The sequence below is a fragment of the Pseudorasbora parva genome, chromosome 16, assembly GCF_024679245.1.
Source record: "Pseudorasbora parva isolate DD20220531a chromosome 16, ASM2467924v1, whole genome shotgun sequence".
Taxonomy (NCBI): domain Eukaryota; kingdom Metazoa; phylum Chordata; class Actinopteri; order Cypriniformes; family Gobionidae; genus Pseudorasbora; species Pseudorasbora parva.
The window spans coordinates 27,428,344-27,441,891 of NC_090187.1; the positions used below are offsets into that span (position 1 = coordinate 27,428,344).

Genomic DNA, 13,548 nt, shown 5'->3' on the forward strand with positions numbered 1-13,548 from the left:
GCATGCCGAAACAAGTTTTTGAAGTGATCAACAAGAACGGTGGGGCTACTCACTGCTGAGTCCTTTTTTGACACTTTTAGTACTGTTGTGCGTTTATTTTTGGGCTATGGTCTTAAACTTTTGATCAGCTGATGAACGGCCTGTTTCAGTTTAAATGCAGTTTTCAATAAATTGCCGACTCTCTATTTTGTGTCTCTTGCTCCTGTTTCTTCTTTTGTCATTTTGAAGCAGCACTTACAACCCAGTTATTATCCACAAGTGCGAAATGTGTAAAACTTGCAATGAATCCCCTGGTCTTAAGATTTTGTTCAGGAGTATATTTATTTAAGAGACATGTTAAAAGGAAAAATTCAGCAAAAATAATATAATTTTGTCATTATTCAATCACCTTTAAAATTTATTATATATTTTTAAATTTTGTATTTATTGTCAATGTGTCACTGAACTCAACTTGCATCCAGTGGTAAATGTGTGTGTGTGGGTATCCATTTATCGATGGATCTGCCTGCATCTGTGTGTGTTGGAAGGCTGCTATTTTTCAGTCTAAATCAACCAGAGAGCATTTAAAATGAAAAACACATTTTGTCATTGGGTGTGTATGACTGGAGGGCCAACTCACACACGCTGAATAAATCAGAAGGTCAAGACCATTACGAGGGCAACTCCCCATGGAGCAACCCAACACACACGCAAACGCACTCAGGAAATCTGTCATAAGTCATTGACACTGCATACTTTGATTAATCATATAATCCAATTTCTCTCATATCACGATTCACTGAAGCAGTGCATCTTTCTCTGATTTTGGTCATATATGTGGTCTGTTTAATCCTGTTCCAGCTGCCTGACTTCACTTTGTGGTGGAAAGAAATTCGACAGAGGGATTGGAGTCATGAGCTTTATAACGGTTCAACATACACTATACTTCAAAAGTTAGGCGTCAGACAATGTTTTCTTTTTGAATAAATTTATTCAGCAAGGACAGATTAACATGAAAGGAACATGCCAACTTTGGGGGATTTTAGCTTATTCACCGTATCCCCCAGAGCTAGATAAGTCCATACATACCATTCTCACCTGGCCATTTCCATAACACCAAAAAGGAGGACACTTTGCAGCCTTTTGTAAGGAGAGAATAATTGCATAGGACTCTGGTGTACTCGCAACTACAATACAATTTTGTCCATCATATCGATGCTCTCATGATACAGTGATTCTGAAATAGCCTACTCTAATCATTGCCAGATGATTTGATCTATGATACCTTGATCGTGACCTATGTGTAACAAAAGAGGCCAAAACATTTGTTCACAGTATTTGTATTTATTCAAGACATTGTGATGTCTGTTTCAAAAACTGACCACTGAGATGAACCTGTCTTGCAAAGTGTGCAGTGCCTGAAACAATAACATTTCTGGACTTCGGAAAATTCTGGAAAACATAAATACATAAATCAACAAAAAAAAAAATGAATGCGAATAATAAATAAATACACATTTCACATCAGTTCTTAACAAAAATGTTCATCTGCAGCAGCTCATGCAGCTCTTTGTTAAGAAATGAAATGCAGGCTTTATTTATTTTTCACTTTCATTATTTGTTTATGTATTTCTGTTATACAGTATGACTGTTGATGCTTGACTGCATGAACATGCAAAACAAGACTGTGGTGGAGGGGGCGTGGTTTAGCGAAGTCTGCACGAAAAAGAAGAGTTGGCGAAAGATTGCATCTGAAGTTATTGAACTGAGTTGTTGAGTGCCAACTTATTTTGTTTGTACCATGAGAGTTCTGAATAAACACGAGTCCCAGTCACGCCGACCCTGTCTTCTTCCTCCTTACAAACGTTGTTACAATGACCTAAGGGAAGACGTACCTGCATAGCTTGTCGGTCACTTTTATGTTTATCTGTGCTGGCATGTGGCAGTGGTTGCCTTAATTTTTTTGTTAATTGAAATTAAAACTTTGATTTAATACAATGAACATTTTTGAGAATTTACATCATCCTTTATTCAAATTTCTGTTAAAAGATTTAGCAAGCATATTGCATAAAAATGTGGTTTATTTGTAGTAATGCAGTGAACCATGTCAAATTGTGCTATTGTCATGATTTATCAAACTTTTTTTTTTTTTTTTTTTACAGATACAGTAATATTTGGAGTTTATATTATTTAGCATTTTAAGGCAAACCAGGTTACTTACTTTTTCTAATAAAAACAGATTTATAGCCACCCTATTTTTATCTCTGTGCGTGCCATAACTCTGTCTGACCACTAGCCTAGCTTTGCACAAAGAATGAAGGTAAATTGTAAATTTCCAATCTAGCCTATATATTGCTCAATAAGTGACAAAATAATGGAACATTTTCCTATACATGTTGTGGTGTGTAGAGTTACACCATGTACTAAGACCAGCGGAAAATAAAAAGTTATGATTTTCGATTTTCTGGGGGCTGTTGGAGCTACAGTCTGCATGGACACATTTGTGTGCATATTGTTTTGTGATTTTACTGGAAAGTCTCTATCCGCAATGGCATTAAGTGTAAGACTGACATGCTTTTTGTGTGTGAAGGTGAGCCAAAAGGGAACGTAAACTCATGTAAATCACAACATAAAAATAGAAAATAATAATCAAAATAAAACGTGTGTCAGACAGAGTTACGTCACGTACGGAGATGCGAATGGTATGTATGGACTTATCTAACTCTGGGGGATGCAGTGAATAATCTAAAATCCCCAAAAATTGGCGTGTTCCTTTAACTATCACTGTCCTGCTGGCGGGATGCTTGGCAAAACTTATCCTGTGAAAACCATTTTAAAATTGGACGTTGCATTACTATAGAAACGGTACTCTAAATTATTTTAGCGGGATTCTCCCTTTTTGGGCGCTGTCATGTTTCATATTACAACATTTATTTGAACTATTTTATAGTCAAAACCTCTAATCTTGGCATGACATGAATAAATTACTTCTTCAAATATATTGAAATTGAAAGAGAATTTTACAATACATACAATACATTTTATTGTATTTTATATTCAAATAATTGCAACCTTGGTGAGCATAAGAGACTTCTTAAAAAAAAAAAAGAATGATTAATTCACAAAATGGCTTGTGAGCTAGGGCAAGCGTCTTTATTAGTAAATATATAATAGTTTTCTCACACAAAACTAGAATTATCATGCAAATGGTGCTTTTATAGTGCTTTTTTGTCCATTTTAAGAAAATGATGGCACAATTTTCATTTTTGACTGAAGTTCTTAATTATCTTAACCAGCTTCACCAATAAATTCCTTAATATTAAAGTTTGCCGCAAAATTCATCTCACACCGTTTATGTTTTGGATATGAATGTGTGTCAATCATGTAAACTTTCGATTTGCTTGTGTGTTTGTAGAGTTATGGCAGTTGAACAGGACGTGGCTGTTCCAGGCAGGAGAGGGGCGTCTGCCACACTACAGTATGTTACTGGACGAGACTCAGGAAAGGCTAATTGTCGGTGGAAAAGACATCCTGTACTCTCTCAATCTGGAGCGCATCACTGCCCCTCACAAAGAGGTGCATATGCATTTATCTAGATGTTGTCAGGATTTGGGCTGTGCGTGTGTGTGTGTGTGTGTGTGTGTGTGTGTGTGTGTGTGTGTGTGTGTGCCCTTGTTTATATTACATTGTGGGGACCAAATGTCCTCATACGGATAGTAAAACCTGAGATTACCTACATTGTGGGAACCAGCCAGCGGTCCCCATGCCCTTTTCAAAAGGCTTAAATCATACAGGATGAGATTTTTTTTTAAAAGAAAGTACAAATGCAGAATGTTTTCTGTGATGGGTAGGTTTAGGGGCAGGGGCAGTGTAGGAGGATAGAAAATACGGTCTGTACAGTATAAAAACCATTACGTCTATGGAGAGTCCCCACAAAGATAGTGAACCAGACATGTGTGTGCATGCACGTGTGGTACAGTTTATCAGCTCATTTGGCATTTGAGTGTACATTGCGCAAGTAGTTTTTTACGTCTGTTGGTGAATAAATCTTAGCATAACTACCCACATACTTATTAAATAAATAAAATCAGTACTCATGCAAATAGAGCACAGAGATGGATTGCAACCATCTGCTCCTTTACAATTCACTGATATTTACTGATCCCGTTTTTCAGTTGTTGCACTTATTGTTGAGTGAAAAAAAAAAAAAAAAAAAAAAAACATATATATATATATATATATATATATATATATATATATATATATATATATATATATATATATATATATATATATATATTATTTTATTTTATTTTTTATTTTTTTTCACACAACAATAAGTGCAACAACTGAAAAACGGGATCAGTAAATATCCACGGTAATACCACATAGTGGTATTACCGGTCTTGTTTGACATGGGTGCGTCTATATTTTTAGGCTATATTATCACTTTGTTTATACTAGGTGCAAGTTGATGAGGCTACCATAAATCTGCATATAAAAGATAAAAAAGGGTCTTCCATCTCTTGTCTAGTTGGTTTTTGTAATCAGATTAAAGGGTTAGTTCAGCCTAAAATGAAAATTCTGTCATTAATTCCTTACCCTCATGCCGTTCGACACCCATAAGACCTCCGTTCATCTTCAGAATACAAATGATGATGCTTCAGAGCTTAATGAATCAGTGTATCCAATCACTGGTTCGGAGCGCCAAAGGCACGGGATTTCTTACCAAATATCGTCTCGGTTACGTATGTAACCCTCGTTCCCTGAAGGAGGGAACGGAGACGTACGTCAGAACTGAACCGACGAATGGGATCTTACTTTAGAGACCAATCCTACTTCGAGCATCTAACAACGAGCCAATGAAATTTGGCATGCGATCACGCATTCCACGCTCCGCCCCGCAGCGCGGGTATAAATAGGAAGTGGAATGGTAGATCAGCGCTTTTCCTACTGAGGAGCCGAAAGGTGACCGGACTCCCAGCGGAAGCACAGCATCTGGCGACGGGACGTACGTCTCCGTTCCCTCCTTCAGGGAACGAGGGTTACATACGTAACCGAGACGTTCCCTTTCAGTCGGTCACGTTCGACGTACGTCAGAACTGAACCGACGAATGGGATCCCTATGGAAAACGCCAGGATGCTGGCCCTTCCAGCGTCCTGCTTGAGCGCACTGCACCGTCTAGTATGGTACGGAAGTCAGGGCTCCAAGCAGGGAGTACAGTCACTGCTGTTTCTGCAAGACCCACTCAGAATGACTATTGGATAACGCTGGGAAAGCGTGCCTACCTCGTACTTGAGAGAGAGGGTACGCTGCGGGGCCACGTCCTTCAGGGAAGGAGAGGTGGCAGAATACACATAAGGACTAACCTGGCAGGGTAGTGCAACATATGGCAGTCTCTGGGGTGGTTCCAGCCTGATTGAAGGGGGGAAAGAACACGCCCAGAGACGACAGAGCGGGCTCTGTCGAGGGAAGACACGGGGCTAGCCCGAAGGGTAGCTGATACCGTGGAAGAATACACATATGGGGTTGCCGTGAGGGAACCGCTACATATGGAACCCAGCCTACAGCCACGTTTCACAAGCATACGGGTGCAGGCCTGGCGTCAGACGGTCCGCAACGTCTGACACCGGAGGGGTGACGGAGGAGCTCGACAGGGTTAGCCGGTTTCCCGGGGAACACAACTGGAGACAATAGACGCACGTATCCGGCCCAGAGGGCGGGAGTGGCGTTTCGCAAGCCGACACTTAGAACGGGCACTTAGCGCTCCTGGCCACTGGGGGCGAGGATGCGGGAAGATACCGGCTCTACACGTAAGCTATAGAATCTAGCAAACGTGTTAGGTGTCGCCCAGCCCGCAGCTCTACATATGTCTGTCAGCGAGGCGCCTTGAGCCAGCGCCCAGGAAGAAGCAACACTCCGAGTGGAGTGAGCTCTTACACCGAACGGGCAAGGCACGTCTTGGGACTGGTAGGCCAAGACTATAGCATCCACTATCCAGTGGGCTAACCTCTGCTTGGAGACAGCCTTTCCCTTCTGCTGGCCTCCGTAACAGACGAAGAGTTGCTCTGAGGTCCGAAGGCTTTGGGTCCGGTCAACGTAAGCGCGAAGAGCGCGGACCGGACACAGCAAAGCCAGGGCTGGGTCTGCCTCCTCCGAAGGCAGCGCTTGCAGGTTCACCACCTGATCCCGGAAGGGAGTGGTAGGAACCTTGGGCACATATCCGGGCCGGGGTCTCAGGACGACGTGAGAGTTACCTGGCCCGAACTCTAGGCACGATTCGTTGACCGAAAGTGCATGCAGGTCCCCTACCCTCTTGATCGAGGCCAATGCCGTCAGGAGCACTGTCTTCATTGACAAGATTTTCAGCTCACAAGACGCCAAAGGCTCGAAGGGAGGGCTCTGAAGTGCTCGGAGCACTAGAGCTAAGTCCCAAGAGGGTATCGAGGATGGACGAGGAGGATTTAGTCTCCTCGCACCTCTGAGGAACCTGACGATTAGGTCGTGCTTCCCCACGGACTTACCTTCTACTACATCATGGTACGCTGCTATTGCTGCAGCATATACCTTGAGGGTGGAGGGAGACAGCCTTCTCTCCAACCCATCTTGCAGGAAGGAAAGCACGACACTGATCGAACACCTTCGGGGGTCTTCCCGGCGGGAAGCGCACCACTCAACGAACAGGTTCCACTTCAGAGCATAGAGGCGCCTCGTAGAGGGGGCTCTAGCTGAAGCGATGGTATCTACGACAGCTTGTGGTAGTCCATCTAGAACCTCCGCGTCCCGTCCAGGGACCAGACATGAAGATTCCAGAGGTCTGGACGCGGGTGCCATAGCGTGCCCCGTCCCTGAGAAAGAAGGTCCTTCCTCAGGGGAATCGGCCAAGGAGGGGCTGTCGCGAGGAGTGTGAGTTCTGGGAACCAGGTCCGGTTGGGCCAATACGGCGCAACTAACAAGACCTGCTCCTCGTCCTCCCTGACCTTGCACAGAGTCTGTGCAAGAAGGCTCACTGGGGGAAACGCATACTTGCGTAGGTCCCGGGGCCAGCTGTGCGCCAGTGCATCTGTGCCGAGGGTACCCCCGGTCAGGGAATAGTACCACTGGCAATGGGTCGAGTCCGGAGAGGCAAACAGGTCGACCTGTGCGGCTCCGAACTGGTCCCATATCAGCTGGACCGCCTGGGGGTGGAGTCGCCACTCTCCCGGAGGTGTCGGCTGACGAGAGAGCTCGTCGGCTGTCTGGTTCAGCACACCAGGGACATGAATGGCCCGAAGCGACCTCAGCTGCTTCTGACTCCACAGGAGGAGGTGGCGGGCGAGTTGGAGCAGACGACGGGAGCGTAGACCACCCTGACGGTTGATGTACGCAACGGCCGTGGTGCTGTCCGTACGGACCAGTACATGCTTGCCACGCAGCGGCCCCTTGAGGCGGCGGAGTGCCAGATGTACTGCCAGTAACTCGAGGCAATTGATATGCCAATGCAATTGCGGCCCCGTCCACAGACCAGCAACTGCATGCCCGTTGTACGTGGCCCCCCAGCCTGTGGTGGAGGCATCCGTGAATAGCACAGCATGCCTGGACACTTGTTCTAGGGGCACCCCGGCCCGGAGAAACGAAGTGCTGGACCACGGGCTGAAGGTTTGGCGGCAGTAAGGAGTCACTGGGACCCGGTACTGACCGCTCTGCCACGCCCACCTCGGGACTCGGCCATTGAGCCAGCGCTGAAGCGGTCTCATATGAAGCAATCCGAGCGGCGTGACCGCGGCTGCAGATGCCATATGCCCCAGGAGCCTCTGAAAGAATTTCAGTGGGACCGCTGTCCTGCTCTTGAACATATTCAAGCAGTTCAACACCGACTGGACTCGCTCCTCGGTGAGGCGCGCAGTCCGGTTGACCGAGTCCAGCTCCATACCGAGATAAGAGATCCTCTGTGTGGGACAGAGTTTGCTCTTCTCTCGGTTGACCCGAAGGCCCAACTGGCTGAGGTGACTGAGCACCAGGTCCCTGTGTTCGCACAACTGGTCCTTCGACTGGGCTAGGATCAGCCAATCGTCGAGGTAGTTGAGAATCCGAACGCCGCGTTCTCTGAGTGGAACAATGGCTGCCTCCGCGACCTTCGTAAAGACGCGGGGCGACAGGGACAGCCCGAAGGGCAGGACCTTGTACTGATATGCTTTCCCCTCGAACGCAAAGCGTAGGAACGGTCTGTGTCGAGGGAGAATAGACACATGGAAGTACGCGTCCTTCAGGTCGATCGCCGCAAACCAATCCTGGGGACGGATGCATTGGAAAATGCGTTTCTGCGTCAACATCCTGAACGGGAGCTTGTGCAGGGCCCGATTCAGAACTCGCAGGTCCAGGATTGGCCGTAACCCACCCCCTTTCTTGGGCACAATGAAGTAGGGGCTGTAAAACCCCGTCTTCATATCGGCTGGAGGAACCGGCTCGATCGCGTCCTTCGCCAGTAGGACCTCGATCTCTGACCGCAAGACTTGAGCATCGCTGCTTCGCACGGAGGTGAAGAGGATGCCCTTGTACTTGGGTGGCCGGCGTGCGAACTGAATCGCGTAGCCGAGTCTGATGGTACGGATGAGCCAGCGAGACGGCCTGGGGAGACCTAGCCAGGCCCCCAGAGACCGTACAAGCGGGACCAACGGCACCACAGACGTGCCCGGGGTGGGCTTTTTTTTTTTTTTTTTTTTTTTTTTTTTTTTTTTTTTTTTTTTTTTTTTTTTTTTTTTTTTTTTTTTTTTTTTTCTTTGGGTTCCACTCAAGCCCGACACTTGCGGCGGCCCGGGCAAGCATAGCCGTAAGTTCCGGGTCAGACTCGGGCAACGCTGTCACACCCGAAGGGGGCAACGCAGCCGAGTCTTCATCCTCGGAACCCATTAGCTCATCCCCCGATGCAGCAACCGACATCTGGTCCTCCGCCGGAGCCCCAAAAGAGACGACTGGCGCTCCGCGTGGGAGGTCAGCGCGCCCTTCCGGAAGCTCCACCGGTACAGTGGAGGGGGGAGGGGCCCGAGGAGCCGTGAGACCCGTCGGGTTTACCCTGACCGACACCCTCAGGTCCCCACCAAGGTCATCAGCCAAAGTAGTAGCCCTCTGCTTTGCAGCTGGAGGACCACTAGATCGGGGGATGGACGATGGTGTTCCACCTCTTCTGAGGTACTGGAGACGGGACCGCAACACTGCAATGGACATATTCCCGCAATGGGAACATGTCTCATCCACGAACGCAGCCTCAGCGTGCTGTGCGCCCAGACACGAGAGACAACGAACGTGTCCGTCAAGCGGAGACAGAAATCGACCGCATCCAGAAACACACGGCTTGAATGACATCTTGAAAAAGACGCAGGGTCAAACCGTGTTGCTCTTTTGTGAAAAGGAAGTTGCTCTTTTAGTGCTGAAGCACTCAGGGAGATGACCGCGGCTCCACGCAGTTCGATAGTGCAAGCCTGCGTGAGCTCTCAGTGATGTGTATGTGTGAGCGCCCAGCGAACCAACTGTAATGTGTGTGTGTAAGGAAACGCTCAGCGAACCAACAGCTCTTTGCACACTCTATCACTGAAGTGACGGTCTCTCGCTGACGCGCCGTATCACCCGCACTGGCAAACTCTTTCACAGGAAGGTTTTGACTCGTAGTCAGAAAGCTCTTCGTAGAAACAGCAATGAAGACTGTTCGGCTCCGAAGTAGAAAGCGCTGATCTACCATTCCACTTCCTATTTATACCCGCGCTGCGGGGCGGAGCGTGGAATGCGTGATCGCATGCCAAATTTCATTGGCTCGTTGTTAGATGCTCGAAGTAGGATTGGTCTCTAAAGTAAGATCCCATTCGTCGGTTCAGTTCTGACGTACGTCGAACGTGACCGACTGAAAGGGAACCATACATACCAAAGTCTTTAGTGCCTTTTATGGGTCTTGAGAGAGGAAATTACATTGGTGTCAATGGAGGCCTGTCTGAACCATCGGATTTCAACAAAAAATATCTTAATTTGTGTTCCGAAGATGAACGGCGGTCTTATGGGTGTCGAACGACATGAGAGTGAGTAATTAATGACATTATTTTCATTTTTGGGTGAACTAACAGGCATTACTCAAATTATAAAAACGTAAAATGTTATTGGTTTAAACCAAAAACCATGCGATGTCTATTTCAATGACTGCAGGGTCTGAAGGGGTTAAGTAGAGACATACTTAGTGGACTTGGAAAGTCGGTATTATAATTAGTGGGTCGTAAAGAGTTATAATTAAACTGTAGTGGACTTGCATTTGGAAAACGCTTTATCCAAAGTGACACTGCATTCAAGGTATAGCTAAATTTTATCAGTTCATGCATTCCATGGGAATCGAACCAATGATCCGATGAAAGCCTTTTCATGGAACCACAGGTCAAAAAATATAACTCAGATAAAGTTTTTAGCCAAGTAGAGCAAAAGCATGGCTGTGTCTGAACAACGTTACCAGAACTAATCTGCCCGTCTCTCTGTTTTAGATTCACTGGGCGAGCTCTGAGGAGCAGGTGGGGGATTGTTTAATGCAGGGCAGAGAGAAGGTAAATCTGTTATGCATCCTATACATGTGACATAGTGGTATCCTGTTACATGACTACAATGTTTGATGAATTATAAAAACATTCTTAAAGCTTTTTCCCCTCCATCTCTTTATCTTCCTCTTTGTCCCTCTCTCTTAGCCGGAATGTGCAAACTACATTAAGCTGGTGCAGCATTATAACAGCACCCACCTGTTAGCGTGTGGAACTGGAGCCTTCAGCCCAATGTGTGCCTATATCAGAGTGGGTCTGGGAACACAGGTACATCTTATATACCAGAAAAAACTCTAATAAAGAATTTGAATTGTCATAAAAGGCTCATGAACGGCATTGTTTTTATAATGTTTAATGGGGTGCACTATAATGTTAGTATGATTTTTACATTTATTTAGAAATACAAGGCATTTTTCCTAGCCTCTCATTTCAATGCTCTGTTTGAAGGGGCGTGTCTGCTGTGAGAATTTAATGTAAATGCCGACTGCTGAGATTGGCTAACATCTTTGCATATGAAATAAGTATTAGTGGAACTCTCTCTCAAACTTTTACCACATTTTTACTATTACAGCTCTCAAGGTTAACTAATCATAAAAAGTGTTGATTATAGCATTATATTTAGACCTTTGGATTTATATTTATAATTTGGCATGAAAGGTTGCAGTGATGAGCGTTGTAGCTGATCACATACATGCTGAGCGCATGAAGGATTTCTGCATACTAACAAATGCTTTCATCAGAACTAACTGTGCGAACACAATGTAAATAAGAGATGCGTTGATTATAATGGGAGTTTTGGCGATAGTCCAGAATGTCACTGATGAACTCACGCTGTCTGATTGACAGCTTCAGCGATTGTAAAGGAAGCGTTATTTGATCGCTTTCTATATATCATTTAATCACAGTTTAAATAACAATAACTTTTATCCTACTAAAAGAAACATTTTGGAATTGACTGTTTAGTCACTGGTTTGATTTGCTGACGCATAGACAAAGAACATTTGACTGTGCATGAATCATTAGATGTCAGAAATCACTAAATCAAGCTTTAGAATTAACAGTTACTTCCATATTGTCGTATTACTGTCGAGTTCATATTATAAAAGTCTGTTTGCAAAGTCTGCTCTGCAATTGCGACTGATTTATTAAAAAATCCACAGTGAAATGTATCATACAAAAAAATAATGCCCAACTGAGACATTCATTGTTGAAAATAAATAACAACATCACATATTCACATTTTTGTCCAGTGATCCTGTATCGCTCTACTCTCCTCGTCATCTCACTAACACACCAGTGGGCGGGGCCAATGTTGCAATGATGAAGTAGGCATTGATTTTCTTCTGCAGAGGTGCTTTTCACAACGAATCATTCTCTTCATTACAATAAAATTTGTTGTTGGACTAACAAGGAAGTTTCAGTTTTGAAACTTACAGGATAGTCTTATATGATGACCTCTTATATGTCAAAAGCTCAAGGACATTTTTATTTCTCAGTTCATGACCTCTTTAAAAATATCAAAATGTGATTAATTGCAGTACATTAAAATTAACTTACAGCCATGAAACATTGGAATTATATATGTATTCTTTATGCTAGTTGATGGCAATGTGTTATGAATATAACTGAATATTTATTCTCTGAAAACAACTCTAATTGCACAAATTTTAATTGAATCTTTTTTTAAGGATGCTATCAGTATTATAATATTTCTGAAGCATCATGTGGCACTGGAGACTGGAGTAACTGTGTTGAAAAATCAGCTTTACCATCACAGGAATAAATTACATTTTAAAATATATCCAAATAGAACACGGTTATTTTAATTAGTAATAATATTTTGCAATATTACTGTTTTTGCTGCAGTTTTGATTCAATTAAGTCTGGCTTTATGGTAGGCATAAGGGACTTTTTGGACGTTATAATTTATATCATGGCCACAAATTAAGAATTAGTTTCCTCGTTTAAATAAATTGTGGCCTACTATTGTTTTGCATCAAAAAAATGAACAAATTATTATGATGTGACCAACGATTTAGTAATACGAGGGAATTAATTAGTAAATCTTGACCATGGGGCTCTGTAGTTTGAAAAACACTCTGGCCTCTTTTATTGTTGAAACGATAAAGTTAGAAGGTTTTTCAAAACACTCTGGCCTCTTTTACCGTCGAAATTATGAAGTTAGAAGGTTTTTCAAAGTTAGAAGGTGAATGAACACCATGACATTGGCATGTTTTAAAACCATAATGCGAGACACCATTGTTGACAACAAATGCCTCAGTGACCACAGCCAACTTTGAAGGTTTTTATTGTATCGGATGCAGACTGAGGTCGTCGAAAGTGCTCTGGTGTCGCCTTGTCCTTCTATACACTTTCTGACTTGTATTCCAGAAAACACGTCTTGAGGAGGTCCTGTTTGTCTTCTGAGGAATGTGTCATAGTGACTCACAGAAGAACTGTGTCCAGTGTTGTGCTGTTGTTTGTCACCAGAGACTGTACTGGAAACTACCCCGTAGTCGGCGACTGTCACTCTCACTGTGTTCCACACATGAGGGAGTCGTGCAGAGACCCTTGCGATAATTGAAACCAGTCAGAGTGGTAACAAGTTAAAGCATTTAACATCTCAAGACACTTAAACATTGGTCGTGTTTTGAGTTCTGAAATCTTTGATTGTAAAAAGATCCAGATGCTGTGTCACCGTGAGGTTTAGGAGCACATTTCAGTTCGGAGGGCTGTTTGATAACATGATGGCTGGTATTCAGCTTGCTGAAAGTTTGCATTTGAAAGGAAAGAAATACATAAAGCATATGGAATTGTATTATCGTTTAAGGAATGTTAAAAATCTGGTGGTTTAGAGAGGCAGAGATTAAAGAATGTGACCTACAGCTTTACTGCTGTGTGGAAAAGTTGAAGGTTTTATGCTTTGCATAAGGCTAACCTGCTAATATTAATACATCAGTATTGTTAATTTCTACTTTGTCTTTTAATTTTCTGATCTATTTTATGTCCACAGCATTGTTA

General features: G+C 44.0%; 1 protein-coding gene across 2 annotated transcripts in view; it reads left to right on the plus strand.

The window, feature by feature from the left end:
- The window catches only part of sema3e (sema domain, immunoglobulin domain (Ig), short basic domain, secreted, (semaphorin) 3E), a 73,805-nt gene that overhangs the window by 19,426 nt on the left and 40,831 nt on the right, over positions 1-13,548 (plus strand). For both annotated transcript variants that reach the window (XM_067420140.1, XM_067420141.1), the window contains exons 2-4: positions 3,395-3,555; positions 10,477-10,536; positions 10,675-10,794. In XM_067420140.1, the coding sequence (XP_067276241.1) occupies positions 3,395-3,555; positions 10,477-10,536; positions 10,675-10,794 (341 nt within the window). The remainder of the gene's footprint in view (positions 1-3,394; positions 3,556-10,476; positions 10,537-10,674; positions 10,795-13,548) is intronic.